Here is a 27756-nt window from a genome sequence, read left to right as displayed (position 1 = left end):
TAAAATTATAGGTGGGGGACAGTTTTATGTCAAAAAGCATGGCTTCGCATGAGTTGATAGGAATTGGCGAGCAGCGGACTTTGAAATGTTCTCTCGCTATTATGGCTATCCCTCCTCCTTTTCCTATAGGTCTGTCCTGTCAGTAGGCATTATAACCTGGGAGGACTGCCGTGACATAGTCAGGGGCGGATGCCTCATCGGACCATGTCTCTGTGATATAGAGTATATCTAGATTAAAATCACTAATGAGGTCAGCTATATCTTGGCAATGTTTGCCCAGGGAACGAGCATTAATGAGTGCCATAGAGTAATACGTATCAACCTCGGTAGTGAAGGGCTTAACATCCAAGGTTGGGTTGATGAACGCTAACGGAATATTGCAGTGTGAACATTGTCTACGTGCTGCCGGCTGCATAAGGGAAACATCGAGTTTGGTGCAGGACAGGGCGTGGGAAGGACACATCTCCAGGAGTGCGTTACGGGTGTAGGAGGGGCGAGGGGCAGGGGTTATGGCCCTAGGCCCGGTCCCGGCACGGACGGGCGCAGACGGGCTTGCCTTTGGCGCGCCGCCGGCGCGCCCGCTGCGCGGACGGGCGGTGGTGTTGTTTTTATTCATACTTTGGGCGGGACGGGAGGAGGGTGGGAGGGGCGCAGAGCTCTCGGCCAGCCTTCCCAATGGAAGATGGCGGCCGAGTAAAGTGCAAAGCTTCCCTGCGCCTGGATAGAGCGGCGCTGTGGAGGGAAGTTCGAGCCTCGGCGAAGTAATCTCGCCTCAGAGAAGACAGTACTATAAAACGCACCAATTAAAATATGTACAGGTAATAAAAAACAATTCGTGTCTCAATCGTTTTTACCAATTTTAAATTGTGGCAGAGGTGCAAGGGAGCACAAACAGACCTCCGGCTTTCCGCCTCAGAGGGAAACAAAATGCAATTACTAGAGCTTGCTGAGAACGCTTGTTAAATACCCTCGGAGGGCGGGAGGGGCGCAGAGCTCTCGGCCAGCCTTCCCAATGGAAGATGGCGGCCGAGTAAAGTGCAAAGCTTCCCTGCGCCTGGATAGAGCGGCGCTGTGGAGGGAAGTTCGAGCCTCGGCGAAGTAATCTCGCCTCAGAGAAGACAGTACTATAAAACGCACCAATTAAAATATGTACAGGTAATAAAAAACAATTTGTGTCTCAATCGTTTTTACCAATTTTAAATTGTGGCAGAGGTGCAAGGGAGCACAAACAGACCTCCGGCTTTCCGCCTCAGAGGGAAACAAAATGCAATTACTAGAGCTTGCTGAGAACGCTTGTTAAATACCCTCGGAGGGCGGGAGGGGCGCAGAGCTCTCCGCCAGCCTTCCCAATGGAAGATGGCGGCCGAGTAAAGTGCAAAGCTTCCCTGCGCCTGGATAGAGCGGCGCTGTGGAGGGAAGTTCGAGCCTCGGCGAAGTAATCTCGCCTCAGAGAAGACAGTACTATAAAACGCACCAATTAAAATATGTACAGGTAATAAAAAACAATTCGTGTCTCAATCGTTTTTACCAATTTTAAATTGTGGCAGAGGTGCAAGGGAGCACAAACAGACCTCCGGCTTTCCGCCTCAGAGGGAAACAAAATGCAATTACTAGAGCTTGCTGAGAACGCTTGTTAAATACCCTCGGAGGGCGGGAGGGGCGCAGAGCTCTCGGCCAGCCTTCCCAATGGAAGATGGCGGCCGAGTAAAGTGCAAAGCTTCCCTGCGCCTGGATAGAGCGGCGCTGTGGAGGGAAGTTCGAGCCTCGGCGAAGTAATCTCGCCTCAGAGAAGACAGTACTATAAAACGCACCAATTAAAATATGTACAGGTAATAAAAAACAATTCGTGTCTCAATCGTTTTTACCAATTTTAAATTGTGGCAGAGGTGCAAGGGAGCACAAACAGACCTCCGGCTTTCCGCCTCAGAGGGAAACAAAATGCAATTACTAGAGCTTGCTGAGAACGCTTGTTAAATACCCTCGGAGGGCGGGAGGGGTGCAGAGCTCTCGGCCAGCCTTCCCAATGGAAGATGGCGGCCGAGTAAAGTGCAAAGCTTCCCTGCGCCTGGATAGAGCGGCGCTGTGGAGGGAAGTTCGAGCCTCGGCGAAGTAATCTCGCCTCAGAGAAGACAGTACTATAAAACGCACCAATTAAAATATGTACAGGTAATAAAAAACAATTCGTGTCTCAATCGTTTTTACCAATTTTAAATTGTGGCAGAGGTGCAAGGGAGCACAAACAGACCTCCGGCTTTCCGCCTCAGAGGGAAACAAAATGCAATTACTAGAGCTTGCTGAGAACGCTTGTTAAATACCCTCGGAGGGCGGGAGGGGCGCAGAGCTCTCGGCCAGCCTTCCCAATGGAAGATGGCGGCCGAGTAAAGTGCAAAGCTTCCCTGCGCCTGGATAGAGCGGCGCTGTGGAGGGAAGTTCGAGCCTCGGCGAAGTAATCTCGCCTCAGAGAAGACAGTACTATAAAACGCACCAATTAGAATATGTACAGGTAATAAAAAACAATTCGTGTCTCAATCGTTTTTACCAATTTTAAATTGTGGCAGAGGTGCAAGGGAGCACAAACAGACCTCCGGCTTTCCGCCTCAGAGGGAAACAAAATGCAATTACTAGAGCTTGCTGAGAACGCTTGTTAAATACCCTCGGAGGGCGGGAGGGGCGCAGAGCTCTCGGCCAGCCTTCCCAATGGAAGATGGCGGCCGAGTAAAGTGCAAAGCTTCCCTGCGCCTGGATAGAGCGGCGCTGTGGAGGGAAGTTCGAGCCTCGGCGAAGTAATCTCGCCTCAGAGAAGACAGTACTATAAAACGCACCAATTAAAATATGTACAGGTAATAAAAAACAATTCGTGTCTCAATCGTTTTTACCAATTTTAAATTGTGGCAGAGGTGCAAGGGAGCACAAACAGACCTCCGGCTTTCCGCCTCAGAGGGAAATAAAATGCAAAAAGCACGGCAAAGCATTCCTTGAATCTCGGACAGGTTTTATATGTACTTTTCCGCTATAACAGCTGTTTGTTTTAGGTGCGTGATTGAATGATGTGCCATGCATTTTGCAACTCACTTCTCAAACTCTCTGTTGATCCCATTACATTTGAACTTATGTTCGTGGCTTCACAGAGTGCATAGTTTTGTGCTGTCTGTAGAAGTGGTTGTTGAATATGTGAAGTGCTTGTTACAAGTTTGCATTATTTTCGAGTGACTAACCTATTTATGTTCCTGTGTTTCAGAGGGCTCTGGCTCGAAGCAGTCCCTTCAGGTACCTGGTTACAGGTCAGCCAGTTCAAAGCCTACAGTGCCCTCAAGCAACAGCCGACCTCATGAAGACTTGGAAAGTAGCCGATCATCCCCTCCAGAGATTCCTCGTATGCAGAGGCCGTCGCTGCCTGACCTCACCCGACCCAATAGTGCCAGCCAGGCTGGCATGAAGCACAGCTCCTCCGCTCCTCCGCCACCCCCGCCTGGAAGACGCAACAATGCCCCCCCAGTGCCTCCAGCCATGCACAGCAACAAGGGGCAGTCCTACAACCGAGAGAAACCATTGCCACCGACACCAGGCCAGAAGGTGCTCTCAGGCAGGGATGCACCTCCAGCCCCTCCCCCAATCAAGCCACCCCCTTCTCCAGTGAATGTCAGAACAGGCCCCAGTGCTCAGAACCAGAGCTTACCGCCTCCTCCTCCATACCGTCAGCCACCTGGTGTCCCCAATGGTCCATCGAGCCCAAACCATGAGTCTGCACCAGAGCTGCCTCAGAGACACAACTCATTGCACAGGAAGACCACTGGCCCAGTTAGAGGATTTGCCCCTCCTCCACCTGTTGGTGCCTCCCCATCATCACAAAGCAATAGGCCGCCTCCACCTGCCCGAGACCCTCCAAGCCGGGGAGCTGGTGAGTGCACTTATTTCGTTATCTTTAAAAGGGAAAATTGGTCAAACCTTACCTTTCTCTTACACTGTTTCCAATTCTGACTGGTAACTGATGTTCGAGGCATATGAGCTGCAGATACTACACTTTTGCATTAGATCGCCACCTGGTGTTTGGCTTGGATGATTGCATGTTGTTGTCGTTTTGGAAGAAGTCTTTTGTAGTCACGAGATAGGTGACTCCTCCCTTGGACGATAGTGCGCATGGGCATCGACTCCATCCTTAGATTGTTTTTTTCCGCTACTGGGTTCGGATGAACTTTTTCCGCTCCGCCTCGAAATCTACTTTTCAAGTACTTTGAAGAGCAAAAAATCATAAAAACTTAACTAACTTCGATATCGACTAACATCGTTTCGACTCCATCAGCTCGATTCCGGTCGTCGACGTGGGCTGTTGGGCCTATCCACGCCGTGAGGCCTACACCTCATGGAAAGGACGCCATTTAAGAAATGCGCCGAGTGTGGAGCAAAGTTTCCACACAGTGACCACCACGAGGTCTGCAACCTGTGCTTATCGCCAGAACATGACTAATCCAGCTGTACAGCCTGCGCGACCTTTCGATCCAAGAAAAAGATTCAGAGATCGGAGGGCCCGTCGACACACATGCAGAGATCAGCTCCGGAATCTGTAGACATCTTCTACGAGGAGGTTCCACTCGTTCCCGAAGAAGATTCCGATGATCTTCAAATCGTATCAGAGGCAGAGGACAGATGACTCCATACCATCGGGGTCAGCGCGTGAGTACTACTGCCCCTGCAACACACACAGCACCCAGATCGAAGGCAAAGGTCAACACTCCGCCTCCGGGGCCCAGTCGCGACCGAAAAACCACTTCGAAAGTCCCGCCATCGAGCCCGGCTCCGAAGAAAGCAGTTAAGCCTTCCGGTAGCTCTTTACCGAGCAAGCCGCACGTGCCGATCCCACCAGCTCCCTCGGCACCGAAACCAAAAGAAGTCTCGGCTCCAAGACCATCGACTTCGAAAGACAAAGGTGCGAAGCCAGCGTCCGATGCCTCTAAGCCGCGAGACCAGCTTCCACTCCCAAGACATCATCTTCGGTACCGAAACCGGCAAGGCCTGATTCCAATGCGCCCATGCCCTTGAAACAGCCTACGACACCGAAAACAACGCCAAAGGAAAATGTAACACCTCCTAAGGCTAAAGACAAGCAGCAACCTCACCCAAAAACAGGTGCTGTATCCACTATACCACACAAGAAGAGGAAGGCAGATACAACACCCACACCTGTAGTACCTGCCAAGAAGAAGGACTCTGCCACATCTCCTATGCACCCTTCTTCTCCTATACTTCCTTCTCCTTCATCCCCTGTTCCTCTTAACATTTCACCGCAGATTTCTCCTCCACATTCTCCTACTCTGTCTTCACACTCACCTCAAAACGATGATGAGTATAGCCTAGGGAGAGGGATAGACCCAGATGAGTCTTTCCCATACCCTTTAGATGATCCAGACTGGGAGTATCCAAACCCAAGGGATGTACCAGATATTCCTGACCCACAGTCATACCCATCAAAACCTTCTCCCCCAGAAGATAACATTGGTTTTGGGCACCTATTGAACAGAGCGGCCATTTACCATGGGGTCACTATGCACTCTGATGAGGCAGAGTAGGATTTTCTATTAGACACATTTGAACAATCGCAAAGGTCTGTTTAAATTCTTCCTATGATTAAAGGGGTCATCAAACATGCTCCAGAGGTATTTAAAGGCCCTGTACGTACTAAGATCCTAAACCCTAGAATTGAGAAAAAATATAGGCCTGCACCTGCCGATCCAGCCTACATTAAAGGACAACTACCATTAGATTCACTAGTTGTATCAAATGCTAGGAAAAGGGAAAACTCACAAACGTCAGGTGAAGCACCCCCACCTGAGAAGTCATAGATGCCTCAGGCAAAAGAATAGCTGCGCAAGCTACTAACATATGGCGTATAGTTAACACACAAGCCCTCCTTTCAAGATATGACAGGGCTCATTATGATCAGTTAGAGAAACTATTAGAACATCTACCGGACCAATATAAAACGCAGGCAAACAACCTTATACAAGAAGGCAAGCTAATGTCCAATGCCTCAATCAAGTGTGCACTTGATGTGGCAGACACTGCGTCTAGAGCTGTGAACACTAGTGTCCTACTTAGAAGACATGCGTGGCTACGCATTTCAGGATTTAAACAGGAAGTGCAAACTACCATTTTAAATCAATCATTTAATCAAAATCAATTGTTTGGACCAGAGGTAGACACAGCACTTGAAAAGATGAAGAAGGATACAGAGACTGCCAAATCTATGGGAGCTTTACAGTCCACACAAGCTAGAAGTTCCTTTCGTCGCTACTTCTACAGAGGAGGCTCCAAACAGACTGGAGCAGACAATACAACATCCTTCAAATCTAACACACAAACATCCTCTAACAAAGGTTATTTTAGAGGAGGATATAGAGGAAACAACAACAAAGGAAGAGGTCTGGGTAACAACAATAATCAAACCTCTTCCACCACAAAACATTGACTTTCCTCTGCTTTCCCAGCAGCATTCCACTCCTGTGGGGGGCAGATTAACACAGTTCCTACCTGTCTGGAATTCCATTACAGCAGACAAGTTGGTAAGTCAAATTATCCAGTATGGCTACTGCCTCTAACTTACAGGAACCCCTCCATACATACCACCCAAGCAGCGTCCAATGTCTGCAGAACATCTTACTCTGCTCAAACAAGAAGTCCTGTCACTTCTTCAAAAGATCGCAATAGAAATAGTTCCTTTACAACACCAAGGAACAGGGGTTTACTCGCTGTATTTTCTAATACCCAAGAAGGACTGGACACTAAGACCAATTCTCGACCTCAGGCCCCTCAATCATTACATACAATCAGATCATTTTCATATGATCACTTCACAACAAGTGCTTCCCCTGCTGCAACAAAGCGATTTCCTTACAGCACTAGATTTAAAGGATGCCTACTTCCACATTCCGATGCATCCTGCTCACAGGAAGTATCTAAGGTTTGTACTGGAAGGACAACATTATCCATTCAAAGTCCTTCCATTCGGAGTTACAACAGCACCAAGAGTATTCACAAAGTGCCTAGCAGTAGTAGCAGCACATCTCAGGAGACTACAAATACATGTCTTCCCTTATCTAGACGATTGGCTCATAAAAAAGCTAAGTCATTCAATCAGTGTGTTCAACACACACATCAGAAAATTCAAACATTGCACGACTTAAGGTTCACAATAAACTACACCAAGTCGCACCTGCAACCTTCTCATACACATCAGTATCTAGGGGCTACAATAAACACGTCTACAGCTCTAGCGTATCCCAGTCCAGCAAGGATACAGAGCATTCAGGCGTTGGTCAAAAGCTTCCAACATCAACACTCTCTCCAAGCCAGAGTGTTCATGAGACTAATAGGCATGATGGCATCTTGCATCTTCATAGTACCATTTGCAAGACTGCAGATGCGTCTGTTACAGGAATGTCTAGCACAATAGTGGAACCAGGCTCAAGGGCAACTAACAGACCTGGTGTTGGTAGACAGCCGCACACATCACTCTCTGCAGTGGTGGAACACCAAAAACTTAACAAAGGGATGGCCATTCCTCGAACCTGTTCCACGAATACTCACAGCAGACACATCTCTCACAGGATGGGGAGCCCATCTCCTACATCATACAAGCCAAGGACAATGGAACATTCAACAAAAATTGTTCCATATTAACCATCTAGAGCTGCTAGCGGTATTCTTAGCACTCAAAACATTCCAAGTACAAAACAAAGCTGTATTAATCCAGACGGACAACATGACAGCTATGTATTATATACAAAAACCGGGGGGGGGAACACTCTCTACAACTGTCCCAGCTTGCACAGAACATTTGGAGATGGGCCATTCCACAAAATATATATCTGCTAGCAGAGCACCTTCCAGGAGTTCACAATCAGATAGCAGATCTGTTGAGTTGGCAGACACAACAAATTCATGAATGGGAACTACATCCGCAAGTTCTTCAACCATTTTTTCACAAGTGGGGTCATCCAGACATAGATCTGTTCGCCACACACGACAACGCAAAATGGCCAACCTTCGCCGCCAGGTTTCCACACCCGCTGTCCAAGGGCAATGCGATATGGTTGAACTGGTCAGGCAGATTTGCGTACGCTTTTCCGCCACTACCACTAATACCATTAGTAGTACGCAAGCTCAGACAACAGTCTCTCAAATTAATCCTGGTAGCTCCCACATGGGCACGCCAACCGTGGTTCACCACAGTGCTAAAACTCTCTCTAGTTCCACACCAAAAATTACGACTGACACCTTCCCTGCTCACGCAGAACCATGCAGACATCAGACCCAAATCAACTGAATCTGGCGATCTGGCTCCTTAAGTCTTAGAGTTTGGTTATCTTAACCTACCACTAGACTGTATGAACTTCATTAAAGAAGCCAGGAGACCTACTACCAGAGCTTGTTATGCTGCTAAATGGAAGAGATTTGCCATTTATTGCAACAATAACCAAATTGATCCCCTGGATGCTTCTTTACAGAATATCATTTGCTACCTTTTACATTTACAAAGATGTAACTTGGCATATTCATCCATACGCCTGCACCTTGCAGCAATTGCAGCATACTTACAAAACAGACAACATCAGTCTCTTTTTTAGAGTACCTGCTATTAAAGCATTTATGGCAGGATTAAAAAGAATCATTCTACCCAGGTTACCACCTTCCAGTATGGAACCTAAGCGTTGTTCGTACAAGACTCGTGGGTCCCCCTTTTGAACCTTTACACAAATGTGAACTGCAATTCCTCACATGGAAAACAGCTTTCCTTATTGCTATTACCTCTTAGAAGAGTAAGTGAGATACAAGCTTTCACAATACAAGAACCATTTTTACAAATACACCATAACAAGGTGGTTCTAAGAACTAATCCTAAATTACTTCCAAAAGTCATTAGTCCTTTTCATTTAAACCAATCTGTAGAGTTACCTGTGTTTTTCCAAAACCCTGACTCTGTAGCAGAAAGAGCTCTGCATACACTAGATGTTAAAAGAGCTCTTCTCTACTATATAGACAGGACTAAATCTTTTCGAAAGACAAAACAATTGTTTGTATCTTTCTCTCCACCACATAAAGGCAACCCCATCTCTAAGGGTGGAATTGCAAGGTGGATTGTAAAATGTATACAAATATGCTATCAGAAAGCAAAACGTCAATTAGCAGTTCCTCCTAGAGCGCATTCCACACGCAAACTAGGAGCCTCTATGGCTTTCTTAGGGAACATCCCCCTAGATAACATATGCAAGGCAGCAACATGGTCTACAACACACACCTTCACTAAACACTACTGTGTTGATGTGCAAGCCAAGCAGCAAGCTGCAGTAGGCCAAGCTGTCCTTAAAACTCTCTTTCAAACTACTGCAACAGATACAGGTGACCACCGCTAGGGGAGACACTGCTGCACAATCGATGCAAAAGTGTAGTATCTGCAGCTCATATGCCTCGAACAGAAAATGCTACTTACCAGTATGCATATGTTCTTGGCATGTAGAGCTGCATATCGCTACACACCCTCCCGCCTCCCCGGGACTTGTATCTGTTCCAGTTTCATCTTACTTAGATGCACACGCATGGACATCCTTTTTCTTTACTACTACAAACTCCATCATTTCCCATCATGGCGAAAAACAATCTAAGGATGGAGTCGATGCCCATGCGCACTATCGTCCAAGGGAGGAGTCACCTATCTCGGGACTACAAAATACTTCTTCCAAGACGTCAACAACATGCAATCATCCGAGCCCAACACCAGGTGGCGATCTAATGCAAAAGTGTAGTGATCTGCAGCTCTACATGCCATGCATACTGGTAAGTAGCATTTTCCTTCACATAAACATTTAATTTTTATAAAACAAATTGGAGCAGCTATCTGGCTCATCAATGTAATGTGCTGTTTTGCTTCTGTTGATAATACCATACTGCTCAAAAGTGGAAAAGGTAGGCTCATTGTAATTTGAATACATGTCAGAGCTACTTCTCTTTTCACATGCTCTTCCTTATGTCCATATGGTCAACAGCTGAGGTCTGTGGCATGACATAGATGCTGCTCGACAAGTATTAAAAGTAGGAAATTATCAAATTATCATCAAATTATTGAGAACCTAGGAAGCGTGGGATTACAGAATGTCATTGAGATGGCATCATAAAAGAACAAAATATTCTTCCTGTTTTCCATTAGTAGCGCAACTGTTTAACAGTTACAAGAGGGGTTGCAAGCTATTCATTTGGCTCTGTCAGCCGCCTATTTTTAGGTTTTACCTACCAGGCCAATGTCTGGTTGCAAAACACCTTTTGTGGGATTACCAACATTTTTACATGAGGTTTACCAAAATCCTACAGCAGGCTTACTGCCTACTCTTTGGTTACCATTGGTTAGCTTGATTTTCACTCTCATTTGGTATTTTATGGCTTGCCTTCCTTCTTGTGTTTGTTCTTCCACTGGAGTGCAGCCTCTTTATCGTCCTTTTGATTGATTGACTTGTATCCTTCCACTGCTCACTTTTTTTCTTTTTGATTGAACCCTCCATGAGAATGCATGTGTTTTTGTTGGGCTCGCGTTCTCTCTCATTTGCTTCTCACCGCGATCCGTGTTTTTCCCCCTCTTATCTCTATCTCATGTGCTGCTCACTCGCTCCCTCATGTGTTGCTCTCTCCTTTGTGTGCTTCCCCTCATATCCCCATTGTTACTTGCTCCCTCGTGAACTGATTTCCAACTCCTTCCCCAGCCAGCTTTTTTAAAATTCTAATTCGAGCACCTCGCAGCTTCCATTTTCTGCTGGCCCACTGCACTAAGAAATGTGTTTCAGTCCAATGGAAAATATATTTTTTTAATTCACCAATTGAAGTTGCATCTGCAATTGTGGATTGGTAAAAAAAAAATGTAAATGCCCAGCCTGTCATTCAGTAGGAGCATTCAAGCAATTTGACACATACGCACTGCTGGAGAATGATTCAGCTCCATCAGTGTGTGTGGTTTTTGTTGTTAGGTTTTTTTGGCATCGCTACACTGCTTTTGGCAACAGGCATTAGCCCAGCCAATAAGTTAATAAGGTAAAAACAAAATCTTTTGGCTTTGCCAGTCCTTTTTTATCATTTGAGAGTGATGAATTCAGTTATTGTGACAACTGCATTGTGAGATTTTTTTTAACGTGTGACCATACTGTAGAGTTTCAGAAAGTAATTCCAGACGTGTAAGTCTCCAGTGTACACCAAAAGTGAGAGACCAGTATCTACCTACTCGCTGTTTTCCTTAATTGATTTGCATGTTAACCCATTCAGCTGAGGCTTAAATGATAAGGCATTGTTATCCCCATTTTTCTTTTCTTATTGTTTTGACATTTATGCTATTTGCGTTCCATATGTTTCGACCATATTGCAGACCATATTCTGAGTTGACCTATGAAAACCGTTTGTTTTGTTATAGTCGTCTGCTTGTTTGTTGTCCTTGTCCAATTAATGAGTTATGGATGCATGATTGTCTTTGTGGCCTTAGGGTATTATCCGTTCCTTATTATCATTAGTATGTAAATTACCTCTTGGTTAGTTTACACGTTGTGTTGATGGCTAAGTTTCACGTTTAAAATGTTTTTGATGTATGTTGGTGGCCTTTAAATTATGCTTTGTTTTTTAATTAAGCACACTGCCGGCTGGCTATTACATATGCAGGTTCACAATAATAGACAATGTGATTGTAGCTTTTGGGAAAGGGATGCCATTCTGCACATAAACTATGGGGCCTCGTGTGATGTGGCTGTGACCTTTTTTAGAAAATATCAAATAGCCACACGAGCAGATGTGGTCATCCTTTGTTACAGCTCATTGACGATATTGGTAATGCACTATCATCATACTTATCGCAAGGTTGATGCATACAAAAAGAAGAGTATGCTATGACGATTTGAGGATCATTGGTACAGATTCTTTTTATTTGTCTAATGTGGGTTGTAAAATTCAGAGTACAGTATTTATGACTGCTTTTATGTATATTTTTATGCTTGTTTTTATTGTACTGTGACTATATGGGAGCTCGATTTGAGGTCAAATTATCATGGACTTGACAATTTGCAAAAAGCAATTCCATTTTTAGTCAAAATGCTGGTGCAGCCTTAGATTTCTCCAACAAATGTGGTAGCAAGCTGATCAAGCCATAGCTGCTAGTTCATATGGGTTAACCCTGTTGCACAAGGGCAATACTTACTCCCATGAGAACCTGGATATACAGTACTTCATAGCAACACTGATTCTCATTGGCATCAATAATCCTCATTTGCAAAACATCAGCAACAACTCCGGAGTTTAATTAAATTTAACAACTTAAAAGAAACCATCTCTCCAAATCATAAAATGTATAGTAGTTTATAGAACATGCGTAGTATATCACGCCCACCCATGCAGTGCATTGTGTCCCAAGTGAATAGAACCACCTATAAACAATATAGTAAATGACAATAATAAAGAACATAAACGTGTTACAAGCAACCCTGATCCCTCAGTCCTTGGACCTCATGTGCCTCAGCCTGTTTTACAACTAGGCTTATTGGATTTGTTTGTATGTGTGGTGTTGACGATGTTTCGATCCTTTTTGCTAGATGTAGGGTCTTATCCAGTACGGAAGATAATGGGACATCCTCCAAGGACTGCATAACTGTTAGCTGTCAGGAAATAAGAAGTGTGGGAAGGGGAAACTCAGTCAGTATGGGAAACCAGATGAAAACTAAAGGTAAATACTTGGGGGGTGGGGGGAGGCGGGAGGAACCCCAGTAGTACCAACACGTGAACACTACCACAGAGAGAGTAGTGGTGACTCAGCCACAAGGCATGGGATTCTAATTAGAAAATATGCAGCTGTAGGAAGCTGGCTCTTTATGTGATATATCAAGAATCTGATATACTGTGTAAAGAGTCCAGGGTTTCCCTTACTAGTGGACAGGGCTTGTTATGATATAACAAGGTGCTCTGTTAGGGGGTAGTGTGGTCGAGCAGCCTTAGACTTAACACAGAGGAGTGTAAGACATTTGCAAATTGCACACAAGGTTTAATAAATAAGAACATGACTCAAGAAGAAAATCCACACCAATGTATGAAAATAGCAAATATCTTTATATATGTTTAGGCATCAGAGAAAAATCTTTCAGGTAATTACGTTTTTAAATATAATTTCTTTTCATTTTAAAAAGTGGACTTCAATTTCAGAGTTCTGCAATGTAATCCAATGGAAGGAAGAAAAAGTTCTGCAAACAGGTACAGAATATCGACTTACAGGACCAATCTCCAGAAGATAAGGTGAATGGTGGGCAAAGTCCTAGGCAGCAGAAACAGTACACCACCAACGGCACAAGGGTGGCCGGGTGCAAAACAGTGTCAAGAGCCCAATGGGTTTTAACAGGGATCGATCTAGGGAAGAAGATGCAGCAGGCTCTGGCTAGAAAGTCTGTGGGGCTGAACGCGCCCTCAAAACAGGTCCCTCTTCACACACTCCGCAACCTCACACACTCCGCACCCTCACACACTCCGCACCCTCACACGCTGCAACCCTCCCACGCTGCAACTCTCCGCACCCTCACACACTTGGCAACCCTCCCACTCTCCGCAACCCTCCCACTCTCCGCAACCCTCCCACTCTCCGCAACCCTCCCACTCTCCGCAACCCTCCCACTCTCCGCAACCCTCCCACTCTCCGCAACCCTCCCACTCTCCGCAACCCTCCCACTCTCCGCAACCCTCCCACTCTCCGCAACCCTCCCACTCTCCGCAACCCTCCCACTCTCCGCAACCCTCCCACTCTCCGCAACCCTCCCACTCTCCGCAACCCTCCCACTCTCCGCAACCCTCCCACTCTCCGCAACCCTCCCACTCTCCGCACCCTCCCACTCTCCGCACCCTCACCCACTCTGCACTCACACACTCTGCACCCTCACACACAATTACACTCTACTGATTACAACATACACTCCACACAATACCACTCAGTGCCACATATTTTTTATATGCTACATATTTACACTGCGCACAATGCAACATACACTCCAAATACCACTCGGTGCCACATAATTACACGCCACATAATTACGCTGCACTCAATGCAACATACACTCCAAGTACAACTCAGCGCCACATAATTACACTCTACTGAATGCAACACACACTCCACACAGTACCACTCAGTGCCACATAATTATATGCTACATAATTACGCTGCACTCAATGCAACATACACTCCAAACAATGCCACTCAGTGCCACATAATTACACACCACATAATTACACTCTACTGAATACAACACACACTCCAAATACCACTCAGTGCCACATAATTACCTGCCACATAACTACCTGCCACATAATTACCCGCCACATAATTACACTGCACTCAATGCAACATACACTCCGAATACCACTCAGTACCCCATAATTACACGCCACATAATTACCCTCCACTCAATGCAACATAACACTCCAAACAATACCACTCAGTGCCACATAATTATACACCACATAATTACACTCTACTGAATACAACATACACTCCAGACAATACCACTCAGTTCCATATAATTATATGCTACATATTTACACTGCGCTCAACGCAACATATACTCCAAATACCACTCAGTGCCACATAATTACACGCCACATAATTACACTGCACTCAATGCAACATACACTCCACATACCACTCAGTGCCACATAGTTACACACCACATAATTACACTCTATCGCATCACCACAGCATCACTCAGCACCACCACAGCATCACTCAGGGGCACCACAACATCACTATGCGCTACCACAGCATCACTCGTCGCAACCACAACATCACTCAGCGCCACCACAGCACAATCTGTGCAACCATTCAACAACTGGTTCAAATATGTTCTCTCAATGTTTCAATCTTTATTACAAATGTCACAAAAAGAGGTTAATATTTCACTTCTGTTCTTGGATTTTTGTCACAATAAAATACACCGAACATAATCTACACAAAAGTTATTTAAAAAAGTTTAACCTATTGCCATTATAAATTACAATAACTTTTATTTAAGTATTAATTATTAAAAAAATTCAAAGCAATTGTTATTTGTAATATAAATTCATCTAAGTCACATAAATCCTACACATATTGCATTACAAATGCTATAGGTGTCACATTTGTAAAAGTAGTGGCAGTGTAAATGACAAAGCTATTAATGTAGCTATTTTCAAAACCAACACATAAATAAAAAATGTCATTTACAATACCAATAGCTCAAACTTTCCTAATGCGAGACCTATTGCATTGCAAATGCTTGTTACTATACTTTTGAGACTTTTTGTCTCCTCTTTTTTTGAGTCTTTGACTGCTGGTGCCACATAGGGATGCCTGGGTTTAAATCCTGCGGGGCCTGTCGCCATACGATGTCGGTGGCCGACTGTCTCCGCTGTCTGGAGCGCGACCATGACTCCCAGTCATGTTCCGACTGTCTGGCCATGGCTCCGTAGGCCTTACGTGAGCGGCCCTGTAAGCTGCTGGATGCCCGGCAGTCGTCTCTGTGCTGTTCGAGGTCCAGGGGTCGATCGAGGGCCTGATCGCGGAGCCATCATCATCGCTTTGCGGGGTCGAAGTCTTCACACTGAGGTAACGGGTTTTTAGGAACCCGTTTGGTGCCAGGGGATAACACCCGAAGACCTCTGAGTTCTCCCTGTTCCGGACCACAGAAACACGGAGTCTTCTAGTCGAGTCAGAGATCGAGTTTTATTGATAACTACCAAGTAACAGGTGTCCTAGAAGCACGACAAACACGGGTCATGTGTTCTCAGGAGACTGTTCGTTTTTACAGAACCAGCCTTCTCCTTATATACAGAAATAATAGCTGCAAGCGAGATTTCTTGAGTTTATGATATGGCTATACACATATTTCTACAATAATACAAAAGAGCGAAGTCATGTAGGCAAGCCCGTATTTTAGATGTCCAATGTGTGATAGATTACTCTGCCAAGCCCGGAACTCCCATCAGATATCGATGAAACCCTAATAAAGGAAGGCACCTCCTAGTCATAAAACTGGCCATAAACAGGGAACAGGACAGGTGTGTGTTTGTAGAAAGCATGGTTTGTATGTAGTGAATGGTTTGGGGAATGTTATGTATCGATGCTATCGCATTTGGCCACTGGGCGAGGGGCTGCCCAGACAGGTTTGGCTAAAGGCAGTGGAGTCGGTTGGGATAGGTCAGGGGGAAGCCAGGGAAGGAGGACATGTCCTTTTAGATCAAGCTCGACCTTTAATTGACTTATCATGAGGGCAAGACGTAAGATGGATGCCGTTCACAAAATGGAGTCTAAGGGGGTAGGGACGGAAACTACGATTTGGGGGTGTTGGCGACCCTCGATTATGACGCAAATGCATGGGATTGATGCCCTAATCATTATCGGTTCGCTGACACCAAATTCGTCATGGTACGTTGATATTTTGTGACACGGGTATTGGACCTCGATATCGGGATGATAACAGGGTCCAGATTTTCAGAACCACAGACCCTCCTTTTGCCCTTATGTAAGGCAATAATTCATATTAATCGGAGTCCAAATCCGTATGAAGGAATTCGTGGAGATGCTGCTGTAACATCATTCTGTTGCTCAGTTCGTCTCCTGACACAGGCTTCCGTACACATGACGTAGCACAGAGGCCACATATTGCAGGAGCGCACTGTATACACAGGCAGAACATAAACAGAAGTGCTAGGATCATCCCAATGAAGATCAGTGTTTTCCATCCCCATGTAGCGATCAGTTCCCAGAACCACCCTAGTAAGGACCAATCTCCTTTTTCCACGTGGAGGGAATCAGATATTTTGTGTAGTTTAGAGATGGCTTGGTACACTGTCGGTGCGTTATCAGGGATGAAAATGCAACAACTGGATTGGATCACTCTACACACACCACCACGATCGGCGAGTATGATATCTAGGGCAACTCGGTTCTGAAGGGTCATAAGTCGATCCGACTGAAGTTCGGTCGTCAAATTTCCAAGGGCTCCGGCCGTTGTAGTCACGGCGGATTCAACTATCCTCGATAACTGGCGAATATTCCTGCTGTTTACCATAGGCCCCCAAAATGGCAGAAAACCCTTTGCGAAGTCAGCAAATTCCTGACCCGCGGTGTCGTCTTTACTCACGACACCTCTAGCTGTCCTTGTCCGATGGTAATCTGCTCTGGCCGTGTAAGTGGGAGGCAGCAGAAATGCGATAAAGCATGTACCTGAGAAGTCAGGGGGCAACCACGTGTAAGCTTGGTCATGGCAGACGAAATACGTGCCTTTAGCTGCTAATAGTATAGGGGAAGTTCGGGAAGCGAACACATATGTTTCCGCGCATATACTCTTCCCTAATTGAGCTTTGGGATCCCTGCCGATACCCTGTAAACATAAGTGACCTTGGTTGGGTACGATCCAAACTGGGCGGGATTTCTTTGCTGTCTGGCTCTTACTCAGGTAAACCCCATATTTGGTTACGTTCCAACGAGTGTACGGAGTGAGTTCATCTTTGGGAATCGTAAGATAGGTGTCGAACTCTCTACTCATATTTCTTATCCCTACTATTAGTGCCTTGTTACTGGAATCACTTTCAGTAGAACGTGTCGGGTATGGTTCTAGGGCGAATAGGAACATGGTCTGGAAAGCCCACAGAGAACCATAATAACTGAAAGGCAGGATGAAATATGGGATACCCTTATCCGTTGTGTGTGGCATGAGTCCACATATCCAACAGTTCGATGTGTTCATGATGGACTGGTGTTGGTGTAGGAGTTGAATAAATGAGTTATTTACAAATTCGAGTCTTCTGGCAGATTCGTGTTCAGGTAGAGGGTGAAAGTAGTGTTGAGAGATAGTAGGAGGAGGCTGTGGCCGGGTGTCATTTGAAAAGGTAACTCGGAATACGAATAGAGTATAACCAGTCAAAAACATCGTTATGCTACACAACATTAAAATACATGTTATCAGAAACTTTCTTTTGGCCAGTACAGTGCACAATTGTCTTTCAAAGTTTGGGAGTCTGGTAGGTCTCTTTACCCTAGGAAACTCCATCCTCTAGTTGCTGCCCGCGGTGGTAGGTTGGTTCTGCCAGGGGGTGCGCTCTGTTCAGTCCGGGGTAACTCCCTTGGACCAACCAGAACCGTTGACCTAAACGTCCCCAGTTGCACTCCCCAGCCTTCAACCGCGACCCTAGCAGCAGAACCGGATGGCGGTTCGAAAATCAAAAATGAGCAAGTTTCCTGAGAGCGAAAGAGCTGAAAAATCAAAAATAGTTCTTGGGGGAAGGGAAAATCACATTCGTTTGTGTGTCTTTTTATTAGTCTCTTTGTCTTGACCTTAGATTATACTGTTCTTTCCCAGGTACGGTGTGGTCTTCAAACAATGTCTCAGGTTCGGTAGTGTCCAACTGCATAGACTGTGGCACAAATCCTTGTAAAATATGATCACTCTCCTTTTCGGTACCAGTTTCTTTTAAACGTGCATCGCTGAAAGGGATGAAGCGAGGTATGGATTCTGTCTCGGAGTCGGCAATTCCTTCGTTGACCCACCGGTCGTATGGAAGGGGCAGAGGGACCCGTTTACAATGGGTCCCGTGCACCCAGTTCTTTTTGCCGTCCACCCGAACCGCTGACCTCGTGGAAAGAAGTACCAGGTAAGGTCCGGTCCACCTCGGCTGTCCGTTGTTGGTGCGCTGGAAGTTCCGCACCAAAACCCACGTGCCGGGTGTGATGGAGTGACCTGGATCGTCAGAGGCTGGTGGAGAGGAACTGTGAACCTGTTGGTGTAAAACACGCAATTTAGTTGTCAATTCGCACAAATAGTCAAGCAGTACGGGGTGCTCTATTTCGCTAAGTTTCTTTGGTCTTGGCACGCCCCAGACGTTGGCTGGGCGGCCAAACACTATCTCATGGGGGCGAAGTCCTAATCTGGAATGGACTGTCATTCTCGTTGACAAGAGTGCTAGGGGCAAGGCGTCAGGCCATTTAAGACCTGTACTGGCTTGGATTTTGGCTAATTTGAGCTTTAAAGTGCCGTTGTAGCACTCTACCAATCCAGCTGATTGGGGGTGATTCGCAGAGTGGAATTTTTGCTGTATGCCTAAACATTCACACACTCTCTTCATCACGCGTCCTACGAATTCACTTCCATTATCACTCCAGACAATTCTAGGCATGCCAAACCTCGGGAAGAACTCTTTGACAAGGGCTTTGGCGGTTGACAAGGCAGTGTTGTCTTTAAGGGGGTACGCTTCCACCCACCTGGAGAAAGCGCAAACAACAACGAGCACATACTTCAGATTGTTGCATCTCTCCATGTGAATGAAATCGATCTGCAAAACCTCGAACGGATACGTTGGAGGCGCAAAATGACCAGCTGGAGTTGGGGTTCCCCTACCGGGATTGTACTTCAAACACACCATACAGTTTCTGACCACATTCTCTGCATATTTCGGGATGTTGCTATTTTGCCATACTGGGGCCAATACTTTACAGATTCCTCTTGAACTGATGTGTGCAAATCCGTGAGCCATTGTTACTACTGCAAGTACATAGGCGTTAGGCAATAACCATCGCTGGTGTTCTGACAATTCGACCCAACAACCATTCGTGTCTAATCTACCCTTACTTTCTCTCCATTCATTCACCTCTTTCTCAGTTGCCTTGGCTTGTATAGATTTCACGCTTTCAATGGTGTCCTCACACATTCCTACATCAATAATCCATCTAGCGGGACCTACAACATACATCCGACTCATTGTGTTCCTTGCAGTCTCTTTCGCAACCTCGTCTGCAAATGCATTCCCGCGGCCAACATCATCCTGAATCTTTTTGTGTGCACTACATTTTATAATGGCAACTTGTAGTGGCAAGGTCAGTGACTGGAGGAGCTCATTAACTAGCTGACCATGTTGTATCTTTGCACCATGTGACGTAAGAAACCCACGTTCACGCCACAATCTCCCAAAACTGTGAGCCACACCAAAGGCGTATTGGCTGTCAGTGTACACATTCACTCGCTTTCCTTTCGCTAACACACATGCTCTGGTAAGCGCAATTAGCTCTGCAGCTTGTGCAGAATTATGGGAAATGCGCGCAGTTTCTATAATGGTGTGTAATGTCGTTACGGCATATGCTGCAGTCGTATCACCATTCGGCAGCTTGAAACATGAACCATCAACCCATAAAGTATCATTGCATTCAGGAAGGGGAGTGTCCTGTAAGTCTACTCTCCCTTTTGTCTCTTCCTCTGTCCTAAAGCAGCAGTCATGTTTATCAATCTCGTCTGTTCCTGTCGGAATGGGTAATAACGTTGCGGGATTCAGTGTATCGCACCTCTTTATGTGGATGTGACTTGCTAGCAGCGTAAGTTCGTAACTGGATAGTCGAGCGCTAGTAAGGTGTTGTGTCTTCGTCCTGTTTAGTAAAATGTCTACTGCATGCGGAACCATAACGATCAGAGTATTATTCATGACTAATCCAGCGGATTGTCGGATGCAGACAGCTGCTGCGGCGGTAGCCCTCAAACAACTTGGTAGGGCTTTAGCCACAGGGTCTAGAGTTGCCGAAAAATACGCGCATGGGCGCTGTCTGTCCCCAAAATGTTGTGTTAAAACTGATAATGCACAACCTTCCTTCTCGTGGACATATAATGTAAAAGGCTTACTGTAGTTGGGGTTTCCCAACACAGGAGCCGAACATAATGCATCACGCAACTTGTGAAAACTAGTCTGGCAATCTTCAGACCAAGGCATAGGATTTGGCGTGTCTTTACAGAGTAGTGCCAGCAAGGGTTTAGCTAGTAGTGAGAAATTCGGTATCCATTGTCTACAGTACGATGTAATGCCCAAGAAGGCTCGAACCTCTCTCTGTGTCCTTGGGGCACTTAGTTCTGCGATTGCCTGTATTCTTTCTGGTGTCAGTCTCCTTCCCTCCTTCGACAAGATGTGACCTAAGTAGGTTACTTCTTGTCGGCAAAATTGTAGTTTGGAAAGAGACACTTTGTGCTTCATGTCACATAAGTGATGCAATAATGATAACGTAGCTTTCTTGCAAATCTCTTCAGTGTCTGCAGCGATCAGTAGATCGTCTACATACTGAATCAGAGTTGAACCATTTGGTAGAACAATCGTGTCTAGTTGTGTTTTCAGGGCCTGACTGAATATTGATGGGCTTTCGCAGTAGCCTTGAGGAGCGCACTTGAAGCGGAAACTTCGTCCTCCTAAATTAAATCCGAAAATATCTCTACTCTCCTCAGCAATCGGGATACTGAAGAAAGCGTTCTTCAGGTCAATCACCGAGAACCAATTTGCTGAAGCTGGAACCATCGTCAATAAAGCAGTAATGTCGGGGACAACTGGAAACTGTGGGATAACTATCTTGTTCACTTCTCTGAGGTCGATCACGAACCTATACACAGGGGGTTGTGAAGGATCAGTACGTTTTAAGACGGGCAAAACTGGACTGTTACAAACATTTCCTGTTGTTTCTTCGATGACGTCTTTATCGATCAAGTCATAAACAATCGTCAATAACGCCTTTTCACATTCGCTAGATATTTTGTATTGGGGAATGCGTGGCAACCTAATGTTGGCTTTCAACGTTATGACATACGGTGCTATCTCCAAACGACCTACATCATTAGAACCATTTGCCCAGAGTGCATCAGGAAGACACGACAATTCAGTTGCAATATTTTCTTTCGACACATACATTGGAGAAATGACTTTCTTACCGAAAGTAAGTTGTACTCCTAATGGTGAACAGTACAAAGTCGCATATAACCTTTTTAGCAAATCCAATCCTAACAAATGTTCACCACAACCTGTTGTAAGAATGAGGGGTGCCTCTAATTCGCATGGGCCAATAGAAAGAGATACAGGACTGGAGATCGGGTTTCTAACAGGGGCGCCAGAGAAACCTACTGAGACATTCATTTCGCCAGACAAAGGTGCGCCAGGAAGTTTCGAGTGCATCATAGAACTTTTTGTAGCACCAGTATCCAGCAGAAATGGCTCTGACACTCCTGAGGCTATTACCTCGACATAAGGTCCATTCTGATCTACTGGAACTGAAACAACTCTCTCTCTTTGTCCATGGCTGTCCTAGCAATCGTTACCCTCGTATTCATGTTCGGTGTAATAGTCGTCAGCATAGTACTGAGCTGACCTGGTCGACGCATTATTCTGTTGGTCGAAGCTGTTCATCGAATTCTGAGGCGTAAAAGAAGTTGTATTCTGCGTGGAATTTCCACGGCCCCTACCTCTAGGGGCATGTTGAACACCTCTTCTTCCCCTTACACCCGAAGCACCGCTCAAACGTCGCGCAAGAGCCGGACAATTACTTTTAAAGTGACCCTCTTCCTTGCAATATGCACATTGATTCGGGCCATAAGCAATACGCTGGTGGGAAAACTCGTTTCCTTGCGCGTTTCTCGAATACTGATGTTGCGGTTGATAACTGGGCTGACTAGCCGTACGAGGCGGATAAGCTTGCTGGAGAAGAACTTTAGTTTTTAAATCTTTTGTCTTTCTGTCTACTTTATCTAGCTCGTCTTTGCGCCTATTTTCATAGTACTGGGCCGTAGCTAAAATTTGAGCTGACGTAGAGACAGCCCAAGCACTCTCTGAATCTTTCAATTTATTACATAGTTCAGGGATTAAATTATGTACGAACTTGTCTACAAACAATCTTTGACCACCCTCGGTAGCCATATCCTGACCACTATGATCGGTGAAAGTCTCCTCGAATCTTGTGAAAAAGTCAGACACATTCTCATCTTTCTTCTGCTTGCACGCAGATAGCTTGTCCCAGTTTACGCGTACCTCGGGCATTATCGTTTTCATGTACGCGATAATTCTACCGGGAAGGTCAGCTATTAACGGCTCAGGTTTAGAACCACCAATTTGTCTAGCATCTATAGCGGCAATGTTCGCCCATGAGTCACCTAGTTCTTGGGCATGGTTCGTATGGCGTATTTTGCTCCATAGAGGATGTGGGACAACGTTCCCAAACAGCATGTCTATGTCCGCTAAATTCATTATACATGAGCTTGCAGTTTGCGATAACTCCTTATAATACCCAGTCGGGTTTTTACGAGGATCAGGCAGTGTCTGCTTGAGCGCCAAGACTTCGGATCGTTTCCAGGGGACATGTACCCATACACGCTGGAAATGAGGCAGAATTGGCGGTACTACATTTGCATCGCCTTCCCTCCAAACCGGAGGAACCTCTCTCATGGGGTACTGTCTCGCTCTTTTCCTATCTGATACGTCGGCTTCGTACAAAGATCTAGAGACGTTTCCTTTACTCCTATAAGAGAGTAATAACTATCGCTTTCTCAACATCTCTGCCTGTAATCATGCCTTCGTGGAACTTAAAGCGTGTACGCCATAGTTCGTTCATTGTGTATGTGGGATCATTTGTCTCCAAATCTTCGCCCAGATATACACACATTTCTTCGAATACGTATCTCTGAGTGGGTGCATTCCATTGACGGAAAACTTCCATAACAGACTGAACATCATATCTAACAGTATCCGTAATCCATTTACGGGCTAGTTCATTTAGCACTTTTCTTTCCTCGTAATCAGGCAGTTGACTACGTAACTGTCTATCTTCTGTTTTAGGGGTCGTCTTAGGCGACCCGAAGAAAGGTGAAAGCAGACCAGTGACGGTACCTGTCACTCTTTGTCTAATAGAAGGAGAAACTTGCGGAGGAGCAAGTGCATCGGAAAAAACAGGCTGAGGCAAAGAAGAAGTAGAGGCAATAGTAGAGGAAGTTGAAGTAGTAGCAGACATGGTATCATAGACAATAGCTGGAGCTGTAGGCAAAGTCGTAGAAGTAGATGGGGTAGGTAGTAAAGATGGCGACCCTTGAGAAGGCTGCGCCGGAGAAGTAGGAACCAGCTGAACAGTAGCTGGCGTGTGTGCAAAAGCTGTGTTTCGTGCGCCGGGGCGTGGTATAGAAAAACGCTTTGGCGTTGTACTAGCGTCTAACGCATACGGTGGAGGTGAGCTTAATAAGTGGGACATTAATGGATCTTTCTCGGATCTTTCCTCTTGACCTTGTCCCTTATTTGGTAACATCGGGTAGCATTTATCTACTGCTAGTTTCTTGCTCCTAAGTATTTGTTTGCTTTCTTGCTCTTCCTCGTTATCCCTGTATGCAACGGCAGCTTGCACCATCGACATACCTCTTTTATTCTTTTTCGCTAACTTTATTTCTTTCTGTTTGGCTTCTTTGCGCCATAAGCGAAAAGAGTCCAACATCGCCGGCCGGGCTTTTCTCTTAAATAATTTGACCTCTAGGTTATCTAATATTTGAGTCGAAACTACCATATTGGAGCCATTTTAAAACACCATCCTTGCGGGTGTATTTTATCCACACTTCATTATATGTGATAGGGCCTACGCCGTGCTTTACGTAGAGCTCATATGTTGGAGTTCCAATCGGAGGAACCGGACAGGAATCCTCTAATCGGGAGTCCTTACTATAACCAAGACAAAACAAGTTTCCAAGTCTGCTAAAACCAGGCATCTTTGCTCACTAGTCTAGCTTCAAACTTCAAAGGATTATCTGTTACGATATTTCTCGTGAATACACAAGTCCTTCGGCTTTGGGGCTTGCAAGTACCAAATCAAGGCGTATCTCAAGGATACCAAAAACTAAGGACAAACTAAGGACTGGGAGACGCTCCACTTATACTTAACTGAAGTATTTGAAGATCGGTGACGTCGCTAGAAGACTCGTCTATCGTTTCGCTCTACCAAGGATCACTGGGTCCAAAACAAGGCGATAGTCAGGGTAGCAGTCCTTCGTAGCCGTCGGGACGTGGGGAACCTCGCAGCAAAGACCTTCGGAACCACGTCGACATACAGGGGTCGCTGAAGTGGCTGGCCGTCCTCCGGAATTTTCACACGAAGCTCCTCACGAACATCTGGCTTGGACCGTCGCCGCTTGATATCGCCCCGAGTTGGGCGCCAACTGAGGTAACGGGTTTTTAGGAACCCGTTGGGTGCCAGGGGATAACACCCGAAGACCTCTGAGTTCTCCCTGTTCCGGACCACAGAAACACGGAGTCTTCTAGTCGAGTCAGAGATCGAGTTTTATTGATAGCTACCAAGTAACAGGTGTCCTAGAAGCACGTCAAACACAGGTCATGTGTTCTCAGGAGACTGTTCGTTTTTACAGAACCAGCCTTCTCCTTATATACAGAAATAATAGCTGCAAGCGAGAATTCTTGAGTTTATGATATGGCTATACACATATTTCTACAATAATACAAAAGAGCGAAGTCATGTAGGCAAGCCCGTATTTTAGATGTCCAATGTGTGATAGATTACTCTGCCCAGCCCGGAACTCCCATCAGATATCGATGAAACCCTAATAAAGGAAGGCACCTCCTAGTCATAAAACTGGCCATAAACAGGGAACAGGACAGGTGTGTGTTTGTAGAAAGCATGGTTTTATGTAGTGAATGGTTTGGGGAATGTTATGTATCGATGCTATCGCATTTGGCCACTGGGCGAGGGGCTGCCCAGACAGGTTTGGCTAAAGGCAGTGGAGTCGGTTGGGATAGGTCAGGGGGAAGTCAGGGAAGGAGGACGTGTCCTTTTAGATCAAGCTCGACCTTTAATTGACTTATCATGAGGGCAAGACGTAAGATGGATGCCGTTCACAAAATGGAGTCTAAGGGGTAGGGACGGAAACTACGATTTGGGGATGTTGGCGACCCTCGATTATGACGCAAATGCATGGGATTGATGCCCTAATCATTATCGGTTCGCTGACACCAAATTCGTCATGGTACGTTGATATTTTGTGACACGGGTATTGGACCTCGATATCGGGATGATAACAGGGTCCAGATTTTCAGAACCACAACACTCCTGAATCGGGTAAGAGACATCATAAGAAGAAGTCGAAGAAGCCGAAGAAGCGTTTCTGCTCTCCGACGTCCCCCCCGTCAGTCTCCGGACACGGGCCAGGGGTCCCTCCCTCGCGGCTCCTTTGGAGCTTGTGAGTCCCGCAGCCTACCCACCTTATCCGGGTCCGTCTACAACTCCTGCCCAGGTCCAAGGTTTTCTTGCAGCCATGGACTGCCTTTTCAGGCCTCAGGCTCCCGCCGGCGCGCCTTCGGTCCCAGTTGAGGGCCCTCCCTTGCCGCTGGCTCCGCTGCCGGCGGCTCCGGCGCCGCAGGGCCCTCTGCTGCCGGCTCTGGCCCCGGTGCCGTCCGCAGCTCTGATCCCGGCACCGCAGTGGGTTCCGGTCGTTCCACCACAGCCCTTGCCTGGGTTCCCGTACAGTTTTGCTCCTGGTTGGGACCCTAATTGGGATTTCTTTCTCCTCCTGGTGTGGCGGAGGGGGGTGCTACATACACTGTGGTGCTCCGTAGCGCAGCTGAGGCCCTTGACCTTGATCTGCCTACAGTGACCCCCAAGACCAATCTCCTCACTGAGGTGCTTCAGCCACCAGCAAGCTCTTTGGAGCCCCTGCTGCCATTCAATGAGGCCCTAGCTGACATCTTGATGGGCACCTGGTCTAGACCAGCCACAGTGGTCCCCATGGATGAGAATGTGGCCAGGCGACATCGGCCGACCCCGGGTGACCCTCCTTTTCTGTCTGCCCACCCAACCCTGGAAAGCCTGGTCATCCAGGGCTCCACTTTCCAAAGCGCATGACCTACTGCTCCGCCTGATTAGGAATCCAAGAGGCTGGAACAATTCAGCAAGAAACTGTTTTCATCTGCTAGCTTAGGGCTGCAGGCGGTAAACACCGCATGCCTCTTGGGCTGCTATTCCCATGCTGTGTGGGACACTGTTGCGCAGGTGCTGCCTCAGTGTCCTGAGGAGGTTCGGACAGTGCATTCCCTAGCTGTTGCAGAGGGGAAAGATGAAGCAAAGTTCGCCATCAGGTGTGAATTGGACACCGCGGACTCACTGGGTAGGGCGATTTCCACAACAGTGGCCCTCCGTCGCCACGCCTGGTAGCGGTCCACTGGTTTTTCAGGGGATGTACAAAAGTTCTCTTATGGACATGCCCTTTGATGTTACTCGCCTGTTTGGTGATAAGGCAGATAGTGCGCTGGGGCGTTTTAAGGACTCCCTGGCTATGGCCAAGTCCTTAGGTCTCTCCACCATGCGGCCGGCCACGTCTGCTTTTCGTTCCTTTCGTGGCCTTGGAAGGGGCGCCCCAACATGTTTGTTCAGCCAGGAGCCTGCGCAGAATCAACCTCTGCGTGGATGTGGTTCCCGCCGCTGCGGGACAGTGGGCCAGCGTGCGGGTAAGTCCACCTCTGCTCCCGCAGCATCCACCTCAAAGCCTTCCTAGTCCGGGCTTTGGGGCACACCTCATGCCAGTGGTCGGCAGGATTCGCCATCACCTTCCTCACTGGCGGTCCGTTACTTCGGACAGGTGGGTGCTGCAAATCATCCGAAGGGGCTACTCCCTCCCCTTCTAGTCTGCCCCTCAAGCCCTGCCACCTCAGTTCCACCGCATGTCGGGGGACCATTTTGCACTTCTCCAGCAGGAAGTCCCTGACCTCCTGGCCAAGGGGGCCATTGAGCGTGTTCCTGGGCCAGAATTGGACGTGGTTGTTATTCCCACTACTTTCTAGTCCCCAAGAAGGACAAAGGGGGCCTGCATCCCATCTTGGACCTCAGGAACGTCAACCGCTTCCTCCGGAAGAAGTTGTTCAACATGTTGACTCTAGCTCAGGTCTTGGCTG

The 27756-nt window shown here is 46.6% G+C and overlaps 1 protein-coding gene across 3 annotated transcripts in view; it reads left to right on the top strand.

Annotated features, from left to right (window-relative positions):
- The window catches only part of WIPF2 (WAS/WASL interacting protein family member 2), a 337163-nt gene that overhangs the window by 221240 nt on the left and 88167 nt on the right, over nt 1–27756 (top strand). For all 3 annotated transcript variants that reach the window (XM_078645527.1, XM_078645528.1, XM_078645529.1), the window contains exon 5: nt 3239–3898. In XM_078645527.1, coding sequence (XP_078501653.1) covers nt 3239–3898 — 660 coding nt within the window. The remainder of the gene's footprint in view (nt 1–3238; nt 3899–27756) is intronic.

Source organism: Lissotriton helveticus, chromosome 5_1, assembly GCF_964261635.1.
Source record: "Lissotriton helveticus chromosome 5_1, aLisHel1.1, whole genome shotgun sequence".
NCBI lineage: Eukaryota > Metazoa > Chordata > Amphibia > Caudata > Salamandridae > Lissotriton > Lissotriton helveticus.
This window is presented reverse-complemented; position numbering and strand designations above follow the sequence as displayed.